Source organism: Pelmatolapia mariae, linkage group LG10_11 (assembly GCF_036321145.2).
Source record: "Pelmatolapia mariae isolate MD_Pm_ZW linkage group LG10_11, Pm_UMD_F_2, whole genome shotgun sequence".
Lineage (NCBI taxonomy): Eukaryota > Metazoa > Chordata > Actinopteri > Cichliformes > Cichlidae > Pelmatolapia > Pelmatolapia mariae.
The window spans coordinates 20,082,747-20,102,894 of record NC_086236.1 but is presented as its reverse complement, the minus strand read 5'-3'; the positions used below and the strand labels follow the sequence as shown (position 1 = coordinate 20,102,894).

Sequence of the window (20,148 nt, the reverse complement as noted above, 5' to 3'; positions counted from 1 at the left end):
ATCTGAAACCCAGACAGAATAGCATGTGAAATAGATAACACTTTCAACAGTTATCTCCAGATAAAGGGGGACTACAGAAGTGTGTATACTAAAAGAGAGAGAGAGAGAGAGAAATTTAAATAAATACAGCATATTTGTGCTTCACAGTCAATTCAATTCAATTTTATTTATATACCACCAGATCACAAGAAGAACCACCTCAAGGTTCTTTATACTGTAAGGTAAGAACCCTACAATAACACATAGAAAACCCCAACAATTAGCACTTGGCGACAGTGGGAAGGAAAAACTCTCCTTTAACAGGAAGAAACCTTGAGCAGAACCAAGTTCAGGGAGGGGCAGCCACTTGAACTGACCCTGTGTGTGAATGACTGGAGAGAGACAGGACAAAGACAGGCTGTGGGAGAGAGACAGAGAGTATTAATATTTAATGATGGAGATTGGTGTACAAATACAAGGAGAGTGAAAAAAGATGAGTGAAGAAGAACGCTCTGTGTATCATGGAAAGCCCCCAGAACCGTAAACCTATTGCAGGGTAACAAAAACCTCCCGAAGCCACTGGGAGCTGGTTCCATAGAAGAGAGGCTTGAAAGCTAAAGGCTCTGCCTCCCATTCTACTTTCAAATACCCAAGGAACCATGAGTAAGCCAGCACTCTGAGACTGAAGTGGTCTATTGGGGTTATATGGCGATATGGAGTGGTTGATTCCCAAGCTTTAGCCTACATATTGTGTGTGTGTTTGAGTCAGATATAGCACATTTTTAACGCATTGCTCAGTATGAGTAACATGTCCATGTCATTCTCCCTTATAGTCACTGTACTTTGTCCTACATTTATTTGGTCCTACGTTTATTTGGATCTGGTCACATTAGTTGTCATGCATTGGGGGTACTGAAACAGGACGTGTTCTCCTGGAGTCTACCACTGGGATGTTAGCAGTGGATTGGCTTCTAGGTCCTGTTGGCTGCCTGGGACCTCCATAGGTCAGGTGTGCTCTGGATTCTCAGTGGCTTGTTTTGTTGGGGAAAGTAGCTCAATATCTTGGTTGAGCAATTTTTGTGGTCTGGTTTTCATCCTCTTGTAGAGGCTGCTGTTACTGGGGAGTGTAATTGCGATGGGATGCATGACTGGTCTGCAACAATGTCCAGGTGGGTAGGTAAGTGTCAAAACACCACCCAGTGCCAGCCCTCAAAGTATCCCAGAAGAACACTGCATTGTAACAGGTAATCAGTGTTAGTTACCCTGTAGTTATGTAGTTAATGAGGTGGCTGATCGATGTACAATACATCTCATCGTCTCTAGTTGTCTGTGAGGAAAACGGGGTTTAAAAAAAAGAGAAAAAAGGGAAAAAACGGCAGGGTACTTTTTAATCCTTTAACACATCAGCTGACATACCCAGTTCCTTGCAACGCTTTCACTTCACCCGGAATATACTGACAATTAGCGTTGAAATGAAACATATTTTCAGGACTTTAATTTGAACTGTTGTGTTATTTAAGTATTTATTCATAGGAAAATAATTTATTAAAAAATTTGCTACTTAAACGTGAAACTTAATTTGCTCGAGTATGTTCTATTATTAAAATTATTGTTGTTGTTGCTGCTGGTGTTCATATTGTTAAAAAACCTGTGGATCACAGTGTTATCGGCCCATTTGTATTGTTTGCCAAGTTTTCCACCAATTTCAGCACGCGCCAGCAGGAGTCTCCCGTTCCCATAGTAACAAGACTAGGATCCGTCCGTAGACAAAGTTAGCCAGTCTTTGCCGACTTCTTTCTTTGGTGCGACCAACATTAAGCCCTGCTAGTTACTCTGCACGGCCGTACGTCCGCTTTGCTTCACCTAATAAGTAAATAAGAAGTCAGCGCGACGCCTTATATGAAAGTAGCAACAATAAGAAGGCTGGAGAGAAGCTGCATGGAGCTCGTTGTATAGCTTAGCCAAACCTTCTCTATCAGAGACTCTGTTGTGTTCTTGTGTCCGGAAGTTCTGCTGGGAAGAAAAGTAAGAAAGGCATGAAAAAGGGGAGCTGGAGGAAATTTTTGAGAAATTTGCGCGGAGCACACTGAAACACCGTTTGGTGTCTCGCCGAGGAGGCAGAGAAGGCGTCGTGCTGTTGTTCTCTCGTAATTAGCGGCGTGTATTAATCTAGCGATGGGTCTGCCGACGCTGGAGTTCAGTGATTCTTTCCTGGACAGCCCGGATTTCAGAGAGCGGCTGCAGTGCCATGAAATAGAGTTGGAGCGAACCAACAGGTTCATAAAAGACCTCATCAAAGATGGAAACATGCTCATATCTGCCCTTAAAAGTAAGTACGCGCTGATTAATAGCTGATTCTTGGGAGCGAATGTGCTTTACAGTTTGCAGTGATTTCTGCAACCTGATCCAAAGGGAAATCCTCTGGGTATCAGTCCAAACAGAACCACTGTAGGGACTTCAACCTTGAGTGTCTCTTTTTTCATTTGTGTGTGTAGTATGAGCAGGACAGTTTGGAAGCTAGTTACAGTGTTATGCACAGTGTAGGTCTGTGATATACACAGCAGCTACTGCGCGAGTTGTAGTCTGTTTATCTTTTTCCATTAATAATATTTGTTCACCTTAATTTGTTGATACATACATACAGGTTTTAACTAGCAGAGAGCAGCAAACAGCTGACAACTGCACTGAGGGCCCAAAACAGCAGGACCACCGCCTAACCTCCACCCACCAAGCTACTATTGGGTGTTACCTGGTTTCGGCTAGATTACTGAAAATATATAAAAGAAAAAAAAGACCATGTACACATTAACTATATCAGTGATGTCTTTGATTTTTTTTTTCTATAAACAGTGGGTATTTTTTTAAAAGTGGCAGAAGAATGTTTATTTAGCTTGTTTTGCTTGGGTATTAGTACTAAACCTAAATGCACTAAACTCTCAATTTGTTTAAAACAGAGGAAAACTAGAAATATTCACATTTTTGCAGATATGAATCTTTATTATTACCACATTTGGGGGGTTTTCCTAAATACAATTTTTTTTAAAACGCCAGCCCCAGAATACCTTGTATTTATCAAATGGTTGGAAATAACTGGAACATGCAAATACTATGCAAAGCAAGTCTTAAAGAAGGTTGCTCAGTCTCATGGCATTCACCATCAAATAACCTTACATAGTACAGGTCAGCCCCCAAAGATCGCGTTAATGACTTTGTGTTTATTAATTTTGACACCTTCATTTGAGAGTATAAAGGCACGTAGCTGGGTTACTGACTGGGTGCCATATTCTTGTCCTGATGACATCTTTCAAACAGCATATACCTCCTTGTTGTTTGTAGTGTTTGATTAAGGTTAGGGGTGGGGTTTTTGGCTCACCTGTTGGCTGAGGTCATCACCTGCCGCTACCTGCTGTATACACACAAGGTCAAAACAAGGTAGAGGTTTGTCAGAAAACCTTACCTACTTCCGAACTGGATGAAGAAGAACATGAAGTCTAAAGAGGCTGAAGCTTCAACTTTATTGTTTAATCACCACATTTCAGCTTGCAGCCTTCACCAGGGTGAAGCAATAATACCACAAGTGTTGCTGGAGTTTTAACCTCTGTATACAGAAAGCATGACCAGACTTCAAAAACAGTAAATATAGGACAAGAAGTATGCTTGTGTGGGACAATGTGGGACATATTATCAATGCTGAGAGTAGAGCAGTGAAGGAGAGATATATTTTATTTGAATGTTTGCCACATCTCTTGCTAAGTAAATACGTGTACTTTTTTGCATTAGTTGTCTTACTCTCATGCATTCTCTCTCTTTTAAAAAAAATCCCAGAAGCCTTTAAAACTGTTGTTAACTGTTCAGATGATGATTTCTCTGATAATAATCTAGGTTTTAGTTCATCCATGAACTGGCACATCTCATTTTGAGCTGAAAAAAAACCTCTTGAGAATCACCTACCACCAGTTTCACATAGTTATTAAGAGTTTTTGAGTCTTTATTGTAGTTGTATATTTTATTGTGTTTATACTTCACAAAAGTCTCCATTGTTTGTGTTATTGTGGTGACTTGCACATGTTAACTTCAGGAGAACCTTGATGAAATGATGTCTTTTGGTGCAGCCTCTAAGTAAAAAGCCATACTTTGGAAAAAAGTGTGTGCCTAACAGTGTTGAATTGTAAGATTGAGGGAACACGAGGGGGTCACCTTAAACACACAAGGCGTTTGACTGCTCTGTGACCACACAGATGTGAAATAACCTGAAAACCAGTCAAAAGCAAGTTATTTGACACCAAACAAGCCCTCATCAGAATAAGCACATTAAGCACATTTTTCTGCATGAATGCAGCCTAGGACATAAACAGTCCTGGACACCAAATCGAGTGCAGAATGAAGTGGTTGTTTTGTTGTTTTCATACATTCAACCTGAACAAAGTTTTTGCAGTAATCTGGTGTACACTGATAGAAATATAAATGACAGTTTAATGGTTTTATTACCAGTTTGCAATGGAGTGGTATGATTGAGATGTTTTCTCAGCGGCTGCCCTGCACAACAATCTCAGGGTGTGTTAATGACAGAATGCAGCCAAGTGTTTTGTGTGCCTTAGAGAATAAACTGTGGTATTAAACTCTATTATTGGAGTGTTGTTTGGACACGTAAACACACAGGATATTGTTGCAGGGTGTGGCACCTCATTTACATCACACTTGAAGAGTCTTGTAGGAAAATATATTAATGGTTTATTACAGGATGGAATAAGTGATTTTTCCCTGCAACCTTTAGAACAAAGGGAGCATTTCAGGTGGCCGCTGATGGCAACTTGTGCAAAAAGCTAAACAGGCTAAGTTAAAATGTTACCCATAATCCAGCTGTTAACAATGCTTTAGTTGACGTAATGAACTTCTACCTGTCTTCCTCAGGTCTTTCTCTTGCTGTACAGCGATTCTCACAGTCTCTGCAGGAGTTTCAGTTTGAATGCATTGGAGATGCAGAGACTGATGATGAGGTCAATATAGGTGAGACAGAAATGCCACTTTTTACACAAGCTTGCACAATATTTAAGATATGCAAAGCCTTTTACAGCAGTGGGATGTGTTATTTATTTTGCAGCCCAGTCTTTAAAGGAGTTCTCTCAGCTCTTAAGCACCATGGAAGAGGAGAGAAAACGTCTGGTAAGAAAATGTGTGATTATATTTGAGTGTGGGTGCGTAGAAATACAGACTTGGTAGCAGTTTAATACATTAATAACTAACTGTAGGATGTTTGTTCTTGTAGATATTTATACCTGTCATCTTTCTCTGGCTGACTATGCTCATCTCTTAAAACATTTAACCAAACTGCTATCACCAAAGTCTAAATAAACCAGAAACGTGTTCGCACTCTATGTCTCCTGTTGGGCAGCAGAAAGCAGCAAGTGCATCCCATCTTTAAGCACCTGTAATTATTTTTTAATAGTAAGAATTTGAAAATACTGTGGCAGTATGAAAGGGAAAAAATACCACTTGAATCTGAGGCTTCCTTCAGGTCTGCAGAACTTTATCACGAGAGAACTGAAACTAGCCTGTTTTGGTTCCCTCTCAGTTCTCTCACAGTGTCATTTTGGCCGAGCTGAAACCATCTCACTGTACATTACCTTAGTAACTACTATACCCTGACCAAAAAAGGAGTGAATATTAAAAATAGGATCACCAGGAGGCTAGAAAGCAGTTTCAAATGAATGCTAATGATCAACCCAATATGTGACTGTAAATGTGTTCACATCTTTTTCACCAGCCCAAGTGGACAAAAAAACATGTTTATTCACCATTACTGATTAAGATTTAAGTCATTAGTTACTATGTACAGGATTTCTGTTTAAAAGCTGAACTCATTCTTAGCCACTGTCACTTCCTCGAGCTCCTACTTCAGTCCAGTTCCCACAAGTCTGATTCACACCTTTTTTTTTTAGTGAATACGTTTTACCGACAGCACTTTGTGCACCATGGCAATTTGGGAAATGTCTTTGACTCAGAGACCCTCCATCAGTCAGAGGTCTTTGTTTCAGGGTGACTCGAGTCTGGCACAGTCTGTGTGAAGGCAAACCTGTGCGCATGTGCAATGTATGTGCATAGTATGCAACCTCATGTGTGTGTCTTTGTGGTTGTGAGCACGGTCTGGTTACAGAGGCACCATGTGGAACCTATTCTGCCAATTCCCCTGTGAGCGTGAGCACAGCCCCAGTGCCTGGGAAAGTCCATATAAGGGTCCTGTGTGTGTGTGTTTGACTGCCCATTTCTCTTTGTGAGTGTGTATGCGTGTGCACGCATTTCGATTGCATGCTTTTCCACTTAATGTGGCACTACTCCAACCCTTCTAACAACATCATTATTATCATTATTACTTTTAAGGGAAATTCCAGCAAATGAGTTCCTCTGAAATACCTACCCGTCCAACCTGAAAAGACCATTATTGTGACCTGACAATGGACTTCAGTCTCTTAGATTTCACTTTCATCCAGCTGAATGTAATGCAATGAAAAAAAAGAACAGAAAAAGAAACCAGATCTCTTTTGGGGTACTAGGGCAGCACGAAAGTCGAAGTGAAAGTGGAGTCATGATGTGGGAGTAGGGGTATATTCATAGTCTGATGCTTAAATCAACTGAGACAGAACAAAGCAAGATTTAACCGACATTTGCAATATATAGACTCCTGACTAAAGAGGGCAGAGACCTAATGTAAACACCAGAGTCCTCAGTTCTGATAACCCCTCTGTACCACAGCCTCTCAATCACAAGTTTCTCATACATACTGCAGCAACTCAACCAGCAGAAATGTTACCGCAGTTTTACTGTAATTTTTCTGATGAAACAGGCCAGTGTTGGCCAATTTTTTGTGAAATGCTTTGCGTCAGAGCTCTTTCGTTTGCAGTATTTCAATGACTACTGGCAAAAAAACAGTTTTATGTGTAGTGTTTTTAAATAGAGTGATGTGCAAAAGTCTTGAGCCACCCCTCATGTCTTTATCTTTTTCTAGGACAATAGGAATGCAAAAAAAAAAAAAAAGGACAATAGGAATACATTGTATAAAGCAAAAAAAGGGCATTTCTGACTAACTTTAAAGTCAAAATTGGAAATCACCACCGAGCACCTTTATTCTTCAACAAGGCCTGAACTCTCTTTGGCAAGCCTTCTTTCTTCAAGTAGTCTTCAGGAACAATTCTACAGGCTTCTCGAAGGAAAATCAGATCCTTTGGATGTTGGCTGCCTTTTGTTCTATTCTAATCTCACACTGTTGTTGTTGATGTTGAAGTCCAGGTTCAACATTATTGTGGGGAGGCCAATCCATGACTAATAGTGTTTCATTGTGTGTTTTCTATCCAGGTATGCAGTGTGTTAGGGATAATTGTCATTTTGCAAATGGTCAGATACAAAGATTGGATAGTAAATGTGTGAAAAAGGAGCCGATGTCAAAAGAAAAGCTTTAAAAGACCTTCAGAAAGTCTGGCTTTGTGGAAGCACAATATAAAGGAATGTGAGATGGCTTGAGACTTTGACAGAGTACTGTATGTGCCAAGCATGACGAAATCATAACTAAATGTTTGTGCTGGGTGTTACTGTGATGTTTGGACAGATCTTCAAGGTGATGAAGCTAAGGCTTTGTTTTGTTTTTTTTGTTATGTCAGCAGCAGGTAAAGTGTAGGCATTAAAAGGTGTTTGATTCTTCAGATCATTTGCTTTGCTCAAATACACATACCTTGCTACCTCTGCTCTCAATAATTTCCATTTAAATAGTTTACAGTTGACAAGATAAATAGAGTAAATCTCAACCAGAAATTTGCTTTTATACAACAATTTGGTGAAGTTATCGATAGATTGTCTTGTTAGCATATTGATTTGAAATATTTAGAATTAAATTTGCCTGTTTTTAAGGTAAAACTCTCAGAATAATAAAAGGCAAGCCTCTGCTGACCAGTTGACAAAAGCTATTTTGAGTGAGACGCTAAAGTCCTCATGGGAGCTGTTGCTTTATTTATGTTGCTTGTCTCGATATTTACTGTTATGACACACTGAGCTGACTGAATTTTCTTTTTTCCTCTCTTAGATCCAAAATGCTGATGATGTTTTGATCTCACCACTCGAAAAGTTTCGGAAGGAACAGATTGGAGCTGTAAAGGTATACCTCCTCTTCTTATAGTTGAAGGGTCATTGCTGAGTAGATTATGAACATGGATGTTGCTTTCATTTGGTATGCAGCACTCTGGGTGGTGATCAGACAGATCGCTCTGCTTCTTTCTGGTCCCGCTCGGGTTGTTAGTCAGCAATCAGAGAATCCAATTTGTCGAGATAAATGATGGATCACAGTCCAGTGTCAGCAACAAGGTCATGGGAACGGACGCTGGGAGGGCAAGAAAAGGAGCACGTCACAGACAGAGGGATGGTTGAACTCAGACAGACAGTGTAAACACAAAATGAGTTTGGTGTCTGGTTTCAGCAGCTGCCTCAAGTTGTATAATCCAGTTTTATCTATTTTTTGTTTTCCTCTTTTCTTTCTCAGTGAAAAATAAGGATGTAGGAAGCAGCATCACGTGGTCGATTACTAGTTCTGAAAATGAAATCAAAGCTCATTTCTCTGTATTACTGGAAGTAACTCCTCAGCCTGAAATGTTGCAGGTGTTTGCGTGAGAAATGCCAGTAGTCACTTCTCGGAGAATAGAGATACACGTGTGGCATTGAGAGCTACAGCTGTTTTTGTAAAAGAGATGTTATCTTAACTATTTTTAGTGTGTCTCTTCCAAAAAATGTGCTACTGAAACTCACAGTTCCAGCAGGATAAACTCAAAACTTTAGTGACTGCCTAACTTTTATCAACGATGTGAGAAATTTAAACAAAAAATGGAACGCAGTGATTTGCAAATATAACCAGTTAAAGCTGCTCAACAGCCCCATATTTTTTTATTTCATGATGTCTCAAATGTTTTCAGCTGCTGAAAGGTCTGGACTGCAAGACTTTTCTACTGTGAAGCCATACTGTTTGAGTAGCTGGTATTGTCTTGCTGAAATATCCAAGGCCTTCCCTGAAAAGACAATCTGGATGGGAGCACAAGTTGCTGTAAAACCTTCAGCATTGACAGCCCCTTTCAAGATGTGCAAGCTGTTTCACAGGCACTGACGCACCCCAGGAGATTCAAACTTTTGAACTGAGCACTGATAACAAACCAGATAAAGGTGTGTCTCCGCTTTAGTCTGACCACAGAACAGTTTTCTGCTTTGCCTCAGTCCATTTCAAATAAGCGTTAGCCCAGAGAAGATGGTGGTGTTTCTGGAATATGTTCATATATAGCTTCTACTTTGTATGATAAAGTTTTAGCCTGTGGTGTCAAGAGAAAAAGTTTAAATATAATTACAAAAGACTGATTTTTAAAAAAAAGGAGATGTGGGGGCCCACCCTAACCCTTTGTGTACGGTTTGTCAGAAAGTCCTTAATCCATAGACAGGTGGAATATGGGACTCCTAGGGTTAACAGCTTGCTCACCAATCTAGGAGGAAGAATGGTGTTATAGGCAGAGCTAAAGTCAATAAAGAGGAGGCGTGTGTAGCTCCCTTGGTGCTCCAGGTGCGACAGGGTAGCATGGAGAGATGTAGATGATGAGATATTTTAAAGCCTCGATTATACACGGACCACTGGAGACCCAACGACTGAGTAATCATTCCAGTTATACTTCTTAAAGTGCACTGCCTACGCGCATATGTAGTTGGTGCATTGCAATTGAAATTCACAGACACCCAAGAAGATTCGCAGATGTGGAAAGTATAAAACCCACTTAAGACTTATTTAAGTCTGTGGATCTCTCACTCTTTTCAGGAGGAAAAGAAGCAATTTGACAAAGAAACAGAACGGTACTACTCTGTCCTGGAGAAACACCTCAGTCTGTCTTCCAAAAAGAAGGAGTCCCAGCTGCAAGAGGTAAACCCCTACATAAGTTGTTACATATAAATAAAGAGTAAACATTAAATACACTAAACACTGTGTGGTGTTTCTGCTGTATCTGTTGCAGGCTGACTCACAGATGAGTAAAGACAGGCAGATTTTTTATGACGCGTCTCTCCAGTATGTCTTCAAGATCCAAGAAGTGCAGGAGAGAAAGAAGTTTGAATTTGTAGAGCCGGTGAGTTCACATAATACAAGTGCCATACAAATTTCACTTTTCGTAACACGAAACACGATGAAATCATTATCAGGTATTTACTTCCTGTGTCGAGTTGCCAGTTCACACTTTACTTTTTGCTCTGATCAGTAAAGGGAAAACCTAGTCACCAGTGCGACATCGCAGGAAAATATTAAGTGATGAGTCTCTTCTGTGCCATAAACATCAAGTTATAAAATTTCAGCTTTAAAGTAAAAAGAAAGTCGTTTTCTGAAAAGTATACATTACACGGAGTGTTTGTCCAGTGATAAACATGTTTTAATGATACATATCAGTAGAGCCCACTTCCTGTTGCTGTAACAGCACTTCCTGCACTGAGATTTTTCTGGCAGACAGAAAGGGAAACTCTTTGTTGTAAGGTAAACAAGGGCAGCAAACCAAACAACAGACAGAGATAGAGAGGTTTTCTCCAGCTGAAGTTATTTTGGATTGATTGAGCTGATGACTGACAATCATTCTTTTGTAATCCTCTCATTATACTCTTCACTCCCAAGCCCCCAGCTAACATTTTCCTGTGCCTCTGCTCTCCAGCTTTTAGCCTTCCTTCAGGGGTTGTTTACATTTTACCATGAGGGATACGAGTTGGCCTCTGAGTTTGAACCCTATAAGCAGCAGCTTCAGTTTAATCTGCAAAATGTAAGTGATTGTTAACTGCATATATTTTGAATAACATCTGGAGTCAGTAATGCTTACTTGTTTATGATGTGTTTTGTCTGATTTATCTACATTTTAGGCATTAATTAAAATATCTTACAGAAAAAATTCAGATGCATCTGGCACTATATTACTATTATGAAAGTGAAAGTGATCTAAATAGGCTCTCTTTAATCAAGTATTTCCAGACTGCAAAAATGTACTGGCCCCAATGAAGCTTTTCAGACTGTTTTAAATTTGTTTGTAAGGTCTGTTAAATTATATTTACTGTTACTTCTCTATCAGGTGAAAACCTGTCTTTTTTATTTTTTAAAAGCTGTTTTTTTATGCAAATGAGAAATCAGTCCACTGCTTTGAATAATATATAAGAGAAAATGAGCTCAGATTAACAAAGAAACTCTTGTAGTCATGTAGTCTGGATGAAGAAACCATTTCCTGACTACATTGTTTAAAGATTTGTATACTTCATGACTATCAAGCAAGCCTCATTCTTTTGTGGTTTCCTGTACAAATTATGCATGTGTTTGTTATTAAGGCTCGCAATAACTTTGAAAGTACACGTGCCGAGGTTGAGAGGTTGATGAAGAGGATTAGATCTGCAGAAGAGGACTTCAAAGCGCCCAGCTGCTTTACCATGGAGGGATATCTGTATATACAGGAGAAACGTGAGACACGCAACTCTCATACTTTCTCCTCTCCATTATTCTTAGAAGATCCCAGACTCACATTCAAACTGAAGTTCAGCTCCATGAAAATGTGTATTCTATCTATTATGTAGGTCCACTGGGAAGTGTGTGGACCAGATACTACTGTACTTATGAAAGGAGCTCCAAGATGTTCACCATGAGCAACACAGAGATCAGACCAGCCAGCAGACAGGTGAGGAAACCCACACTGTGTTTTTACACGTTTTAGCCCATTTACTACCAAACATGGTCATCAGACGCTTCTGCACTGGGCTCACTTTCAAATTTTGAAACTACTTCGGCGTGGTCTGTGATTTCTGACAGCTCAGCTCTGACATATAAGGTTTAGGCATCACAGCTCTTTATTTGAATGTCCACCAGCACTGCTTTGAAAACATCCTTCCTCCTGCACACGCCAAGATAAGATATACTTTATTTATTCCAAAAGTTTAGGAAATGCCTTTGTTACAACAGACAAAAATGAAAAATAAACATGTACTAAAATAGCTTAAATAAGATGAATAAATACAGCAAGTATGTCAAAAAAAGAATGTTAAAAAATTAAAGGAGCCAAATAATTAAAACCAAATAAAACAAGTAGGGAACTCAATAATTTGAAATCTGTGTAATAAAATTAAAATAATTTGTTACTAAAACATTTACAAAAACATGAAGCTGTGAAAGCTACTTATTTGTAGTATTTTGGCAAAGACTGAAAAGTAGGACTTGCAAAATCACAAATATGGTCCTAAAAGGATTGAGCAGTAATATTTATTGATTATACCAAAGCTCAAACTTTGTCAGATGCATTATTAGGCTATAATAGCACATACTGAAAGCACATTTCCTTGTTAACAGAACGGCGTGGTGCACAATACACCAGAGATGTTTAGGTTGCGCTCGTGTGTCCGAAGGAAGACCGATTCAATAGACAAACGCTTCTGCTTCGACATCGAGGTGGTGGAGAGGTGAGATGAAAACAAAACCAAGAGATTATTTGTGAACTGAATAAACAGAGATTTTGCTGTTGGAGTTTTCTTAGCTAAAATAACCTCCCTTTCACTGCAGACACGGTGTGATCACCCTGCAGGCACTCTCAGAGGCCAACAGACGGCTGTGGATGGAGGCAATGGATGGGAAGGAACCTGTATGAAAATATCCACTATTAAATACTTACCAATGGTGGTGGTGGTGGTTGGGGGGATGGGGGGTGGGGGGGATAGCTCACCTAGATATATTGTTATACTCATATTCTTGCTCTTGCAATAAATAACCTTTTACCTCCTTTGTTCAGATATACACTCTACCGTCATTGCTCAGTAAAAAAGAAGAGAGTAAGTGTTGAAAAGCTTTGTATTTAATTCTCTGTTTATTACCATCTTACAGCATGTGTGTCGCAGTGCCTCAGAGATTTACTTGATCTTGTGTTTGTGATTTACAGCATTTCTAAATGAGGCAGGCTTCAAATTTGTTAAGAAGTGTATCGAGCTGGTTGAAGCGAGAGGTATTCCTCATCCTTAAAATGTTCATATGGGAAAAATTGAATTCTTTGGAGAGTTTATTGTGACATATATTTTAAAACCTGCAGGCATTACAACTCTTGGACTCTACAGGACAGGAGGAGTGAATTCTAAGGTTCAGCGGTTGATGACGAGTGTGTTTGGTGAGATACGCCCTGTTATTCCTGTGCATAGGGAAGATTTATTCCACTACAAAGATTATCAGGTATATTTAAAAGTCTGTTATTCACAGCTTCTACAGCTGCCTCTGACATGCAGCTGGAGGCAGATGCCTGGGACACCAAGACCATAACTAGTGGCCTCAAGGATTACTTCAGGTAGCAAAAAGCTCCTTTTTATTAGTAATGCACCTCATGAATTATGCATTTCTCATTTCTATCATTCTGTGTGTGCAGGTGCCTGGCAGAACCACTGCTGACTTACAGGCTGCATAAAGACTTCATCAGGGCTGCAAGTAAAATCTTACCGCCTCTTTAAATTACTGAGTACAGCCTGACAGACAACATTTTAGAAGTATTTAGATTGAAACTTTCACTTCACGCATTGTATGTGATGTAAACAGAAGCAAATCACATCCCTCCCTGTGTACCCTGTGCTTGTTTAAAGGGTATGATGAGCTGAACCACAGAGTGAGAGCCATTCATGCTCTTGTACACAAGTTACCAGAAAAAAACAGAACAATGTTGGACCTCTTAACCAACCATCTCCTCAAGTATGCACATTTTGATTTCATAATGCTTTGTTTGATATTTTTTCTGTTGGTTTGCCATAAATAAAAATGCCCACTGTTTGTGTGTCTGTGTGTGTGCAGGGTGTCCTCTCACAGCGACGAAAATATGATGACTGTGTCCAACCTGGGAATGATCTTCGGTCCCACTTTGATGAGGTCCCAGGAGGAGACAGTGGCTGCTATGATGAACATCAAGTTTCAGAACATTGTGGTGGAGATTATTATTGAAAACCATGACAAGGTGCGCTTACAGAGACATACACCAACGCAATGCACACACAAACACACACACACTTAATGTAAGTGTATACTCTGCGCTTAGATCTTTGGTGAGGCCCCAGACCTGTCAGTGCCGTTGCCTCAGCCTCCATCCTCTCGGTCGACTCCCCGCAGGAGCAAGGCCATCTGTCTGTCATCTGGAAAGAGACGAGCCCGCCTTTACCCTCCTGCTCTCTGCCTGGCAGACAATGACAGTGAGTCTCAGTATCTAAACACATGAAGTCAAACATTTTGCTCAAATACAAATGGAAGCAACTACATTTCCATTTTCTGCTGCTTTGTACCGCTTCATTTACTGTATCTGAAAGCTATAGCTCCTAGTTAATCTTCAGAATGAGAAGATAATAGAAGAATGCACACATTTTTAAGGATCCAACCAGCTGTTTGTAGTCTTTGCAAATTATTTTGTTTTTAAAAGACCGTGTCTGTAAGTTGACACCCGTTCTCCTAAAAACTGCATCTCATTAATGCAAAAATATCTCCACCGAATTAAATTTAACCTTTAAAGTCCAAACAATGAAATAATTGCCAGAAAATTGTGCTTTTTTTTAACAAAAAAGGAGTGTTTATTTAAACTTCTGATTAAATAAAAACAAACAGTAAATATTAATTGCATATATGAGTTTTAGTTTGTGTCATATTTGCAGTTTATTTCTTAAAATGTACAGTGCAGTTTATTGCTCTTTTTCAGGGGTGAGGGAGTTAAGATAGTTATTATTAGAAAATAGAAATGAAAATAGTCAAAACTGTAGATGAATTCTGTTAATCGTCTCACTTCCCTGTGTTGATCCTCTTCTGTAGGGTCTGCCCTGAGGCTGGGAATTGTTAGACTAAACTATCTGTAAAAATAAAGTTGTTAAAACTAGCGTAAGGTCTGAACAGAGTCACAAGGTACATTTTCTTGCTGTATTTGGCTGCTTGTGGTGTTGTCAGCATCGGCTCTAGTAAACTGTAACCACACTTTTTAATGTTTAATCCTCTCTGACATCCACACAGCTGTGAGCGAGAGCTGCACTCTGCCCTCACACACAGGATTAGAGAGACAGACTGGCAACAGTGACAAAGCGTCATAGAGGAATTTTTTAACACATTATTTAGTGAGCTGGGCAACACACATACAGGCAGTGATAATCTTGTGCATTCCTATTGCTATTGGAGTCTTTATTTAAAATGGTGTTTTCCAGTATTGGCACTTCTGTTTAAATAAAGCATCTCAGTAAAATACATTTTTTACCCCTAAAGAAACTTAAAAGAAGCCAAGGAACTGAAGACAGGAAGTGTATTCTTAAAAGACAGAGAAAGAGACAAAGCAACATTTCCCATATGGAAAAGATATATATAAATCTTATAAAGTTTGTATCTGTCTTGTGTGAAACTTGTATGAAAAGCATACAAGAGTGAAAACAGATATAAGATCCCTTGAAAAATTATATAAATGAAACTTGTATGTTTTGGATACTTACTAAAACAATATATCAAAGTAATGAGAAAGTGGCCACTTTCATGAGTAAATCATATAAGCCTTACATGAGTCACTATATGAAGTAGGCCACATCTTATGCAAGTCTTTTATAAGTTTTTACTATTTCTTTTCCATATGGGTTACTTTGGGGCCACTGAGTTATTTCAAACTAAGTTCAATGATTTTGTAACATCTGTCTCACTTTGCTTTGAAATCTTACCAATAGCGTGTCTGTGATTCAATAAGAAAACACAGCTCATACTTTAATGAGCAGGCTTCAGCTCATTTTCCTGGAGCTGTATTTTTTTTTTTTGTCATTGATAAGTGGGTGATCATCAGTTTCCTCTCACTTTAAATTGTAAACCACTTAATAGCTCATTTAAAAAGTGCTATATGAATAAAAATAAATACACACATTATTAAATTGTGGCTGATGTCGGAAACATTTTGAGCGTTCTTACTGGTAAATCTGGTATTAAAGCATGAACCAAGAATTTTTTTTCAAAGAGTCTTAGCTGCATTACTAGAATAAGTCAGTGAGACAGTGAGATGACAGGTTAATGCATTAACACTGGGAGAGTCTTATTTGAAGGGTTTGTTTCCATTTCTCCCTCTAGGTGATACATTCAGTAGCAGCTCCAGCACGACTCCGATGGGCAGCCAGGAGTCTCTGTCCTCACACTCCTCTGAAAAGAACGGATTGTCTCAAACCTCGCCTCCGTCCTCTCCTGCTGCTGAGCCCAGCTCACCCTCGTCAAAACAATCCTCTCCTCCTGCAGCTTCCTCTTGCCCACTGCCACAAAACGGGAAAGATCAGAAACCCCCGACAGACAGTGCCTCCTCCCCCCACCTCCTGCCTTCTGCATCCTGGACATCCACTCAGCTCACTCCAACTCAGCATACGTCCTCTGTCTCCTCCTCCACATCCTCTTTACTTTCTGCTGTGGAGAAGTCTATCAAAAGGAACTCAGTTGGCTCCTTGGCTTCTGGGAAAGAGTCAGGATCTCCCTCCAGAGCCTCCACGTCCACCTCCTCCGCCCAGAACTCATCAGTAGAGCGCGCCTCCTCGCTCAGGGAGGCTGGACCAGTTCAGAGGGTGGTGTCTGTCTCCTCTCTGAAAAGCACCCATTCAGTGGATGGAAGAAATGCACCCAGTGTCACTGTCACAGACACCAGAGTGTCCGATTCTACCTCTCCTCGGCAGCTTAGAACTGCTTACAGAACTGCCTCCTCCTCATCGTCCTCCTCCTCTTCACTGTTTCCCTACCGGCTTTCCACGTCTTCCTCTCTCACCTCCCTACACATCTCTGAGGGTGCGTAACTCTGTTCACCTGCTCAGCTCAGCCTTTTGCAGAAATGCAAAGTCGAAGCTGTAGTTTAAAGATAAACTATAAATACGAGTCCCTTGTTTGCTTCTGATTTCTTGTGTGGCTTGTCGCAGATTACAAAAGCTGTCACGGATCGGTGCAGAGTCTCATGTCGCTGGACCCACAGGAGGCTACTCACATGCGTAAAAGTTCACGCATCCGCTGTGGCTCCGATCTGACCTCGAAACACTCTGTGTCCAGCAATGGTTATCAGAGACCTGGATCACTGTGAGTGCCTGTAAAATGATTTAATATCAAGGTGGTCTAACCGCACAGTTTTACCTTTGACCCAAAAGCTCAGGAGAAAATCAGACTGCATGGCTGACTGAAGAAACAGCTGCTGGCTTGAAGAATATTTCAAAGTAACAATCATTGCTGTGGATTGTGCTTGTTGGCTTTAAATTAAAGTTTCTTAGAGTATTTTTTTCTTGTCTGGGCTGAGGACCAGCCTGAATCATTTATTAAAATTATTAAAATAACAGTTTAGCTGCTTGTTATTAGATGGTGCTCTCAACCCAGACCTGGTCACTTATTGACCCTCAATTAAAGATGGAAATTATCTCAGGAAATGTTTTTCAAGTTACGTACCGCAGATGATAGTTTTGTGTTTGTGTGTGACAGATTATCAGCGAGACTGCCGCAGCGCGAAAGTTCGATATTCTCCTCAGCGTTAGACGTGTGTTCCACTGGAAGGTATATTAACTTTGAGGTTATTCTACTCTTTAAGCTGCCACATCTTTGCACACAAAAACTCCCCTTTACTGACTTTGTCTTTAAATTCTTTTTGTTTTCTTAGGGATGCTAAAGCTCTTTACTCCTGTGAAGCAGAACACAGCCATGAACTCAGTTTTCCACAGGGGGCGCTGTTCTCAAATGGTAAGCTTAAATCCCCTGAGAGAGCACTGGCTCTGTTTACTACTAGTATAACAATGATATCGGTACCTGGATAACATCTGGCATCTGCTCCACGGGCCAGCTGGTATCGAGATGTTTTTGTGTTTTCTTGAGTGTGCATGCACTGTGATGTCATTTCATGCAACAAATCAGTTAGGCAAGACTGGGTAAGGCCTAGTTTAAGGTTCATTTATGTGTCTCTCACCCTACACATTGAGAAGGATTATGGGAATCCAACCAACAGGTTGATGGGGCTGTGTTTAGGTCGAATGCTAAGCAGTTATGTTTGACAGGTAAAAGAAGAGTGGTTGAAAGACTTGCACGTTATTTAAAAAAGCCTGAACAATATTAGCCTCAAGCTTCTTTATACTGCCATCAAATGGCAGCAGGCAGCTTTAACATATACAGCTACAAAGCTCTGCATAGCAGCTAGGAATACTGACTTATTACTAAACTTGCTTCTTAAAGGCTCCGCTCCTGTTCCATTGGCGAGCTAACATCACTGCTTCTACCTGTAGCTTCTGTTGGACTTGTTTGTTTGTTCTTGCTCATCTCTACACAGACTGAATCTCAGTATCAGGTGTTCAGGGGTGTTTTAAGCTGTGTTTTGTTCATTCATAAAACTAGATCAGACAATTGACCTACATTACAGCATTGTAGCTCATTGAACGTTAAGTACATATCTTTGCTGTTTTGCGAGTATTAAAAAGCATTACTCATTGTTCATTGTTGAAAAGTTCATTAGAAACGTCATGATCTGGACAAAATTTAGCATGAGGGTCACTGGATCTGAGTAAAGTTTGTGCCATCCTAACATAACAGCAGTTCTTCAGCTTGAGTTGTAGGTTGTAGAGAGCAAGGTTATGGGTGTCTGTGTAAGTCATATGAAATGTGAGTGGTTTACGAGGGTCTTTGTCTCGACTTGCCGAGTTTAACTGAGCTGTTTGTGTCTGCAGTGTGCCCGTCTGTGGAACCAGGATGGCTTCAGGCAACATACAATGGCAGAACAGGCCTGGTACCTGAAAACTACATCACGTACATGTGATGTTCCTGATCATGTCACCACATCACTGAAACATGGATTTTACTTGGACTTTGCTGATCTCCAGTGCATAAAGTTCTGCTTTGTGCTGCTGATTAAAGATATAATATATTTATCATGTAACTGTGACTCTTATCACTGACTACTGTGGCAGGATATGAACAATATGTATACTGTTTGTAACCATGTTATGCTTTATTAACCATCTTATCATACAGTAGATGGTAATATTTCACTTGTCTGATTGTTTCTCCTAATCGCCATTATCAGCTCCTTTTTTGAGGATGCCAACTTTAGATTAAATGTGTCAAATTGGTACATGGAAACAGTGTTTTTCTATCAGTTTTGGTAATTTATATGTTTAATTAAAACTATATTAAGATTAGAAATGAAGTGTTCACACCGCTGTGCCTTAAAACTGTATGAACTGCTGGTCTGAATCCTGCCAAAACATCTTTTTTCCTGCTGGCTCTGTCAGTTTGCTGTTTTAATAAATACTTTTGCTAAAAAAATAAGGTTTTATCTGTAGATTGAGGTTAGACTTATTATTACAATGCATGTTTCTTATTTTGCATTTTCAGTTTACCAGGTTTTGATTATGTACTACTTTTAATAACTATTGTCTTGATAGCTTTAAGTATATTTTTAATAAATGTGTAGGAAATAAGAAATGTAAATTATATCGACACAAAAGGAAACTTGTGTATCTGCAACACTGTGCAAAAGTCTTGAGCCTTCCTTCAGTTCTTTATATTTTACTGGGAAAAATAGGAGTAGGTTCGATGAGATGTGTGCAAACTTACATGGAAATATAGAGTCATAGGCAAAAGCAGAGTTTGTACTAATAAGCTTGAAAGTTAATATTTGGTACGGACACCTTTATTCTTCAACATAGCCTGACCTCTTGTATTCTTCAGGAATAGAAGACTGCTTAAATATCCAAAGCTTGTCTTTGGATGTTGCTGCCTTTTGTTCCATTCTCTGTCAAGATGATCCCACACTGGTTCAATAATGCACCATCACTGATAGTCTTCCATTGTGTGTGTTTTTATTCAAGTATGATTTTTCTGCATTTCTAGTGTGTTTGTCATGTCATTCTAATCTAGTCAGATGCTTTCCAGATGGTACTGCATTGTGGATCAAATGATGATGATGACCTTTCTGTGTTCATGTTTCAGTCAGTGCTGACAAGATCTCGAACACCTATGGCTGAAATGCAATCAGAAACCATGACAGAGTATCAACCATGTGCAACAGATGGCTGTAGACACTCAATGGTGTGCCCCTCTCCTGATATCCTCAAACATAGTGAATCAAAAACTTCAAATTTGAATTCATCACTTCATAAGACCTGTTCCTG

General features: G+C 39.7%; 1 protein-coding gene across 1 annotated transcript; it reads left to right on the top strand.

Annotated features, from left to right (window-relative positions):
* Positions 1 to 1,752: 1,752 nt before the first annotated feature.
* Positions 1,753 to 19,816, top strand: LOC134635930 (rho GTPase-activating protein 42-like). The gene is made up of 24 exons (XM_063485621.1): positions 1,753 to 2,308; positions 4,891 to 4,986; positions 5,081 to 5,142; positions 8,051 to 8,122; positions 9,812 to 9,913; positions 10,005 to 10,115; positions 10,686 to 10,790; positions 11,344 to 11,473; positions 11,587 to 11,687; positions 12,353 to 12,462; positions 12,563 to 12,641; positions 12,789 to 12,828; positions 12,936 to 12,998; positions 13,083 to 13,157; positions 13,247 to 13,331; positions 13,410 to 13,468; positions 13,621 to 13,726; positions 13,826 to 13,985; positions 14,067 to 14,217; positions 16,103 to 16,798; positions 16,927 to 17,080; positions 17,474 to 17,545; positions 17,649 to 17,728; positions 18,703 to 19,816. The coding sequence occupies exons 1-24, from the start codon at positions 2,155 to 2,157 to the stop codon at positions 18,789 to 18,791; spliced, it is 2,952 nt and encodes a 983-aa protein (XP_063341691.1). The 5' UTR covers positions 1,753 to 2,154; the 3' UTR covers positions 18,792 to 19,816.
* Positions 19,817 to 20,148: the final 332 nt, after the last annotated feature.

What these genes read in the sequence shown, in the direction of transcription:
- LOC134635930 (XM_063485621.1), top strand. Translation starts at nt 2,155, where the DNA reads ATGGGTCTGCCGACGCTGGAGTTCAGTGATTCTTTCCTGGACAGCCCG. An exon ending in AAGAGGAGAGAAAACGTCTG is followed by an intron (nt 5,143 to 8,050) that starts GTAAGAAAATGT and finishes TTCCTCTCTTAG; the next exon opens with ATCCAAAATGCTGATGATGT. An exon ending in TATCAGAGACCTGGATCACT is followed by an intron (nt 17,081 to 17,473) that starts GTGAGTGCCTGT and finishes TGTGTGTGACAG; the next exon opens with ATTATCAGCGAGACTGCCGC.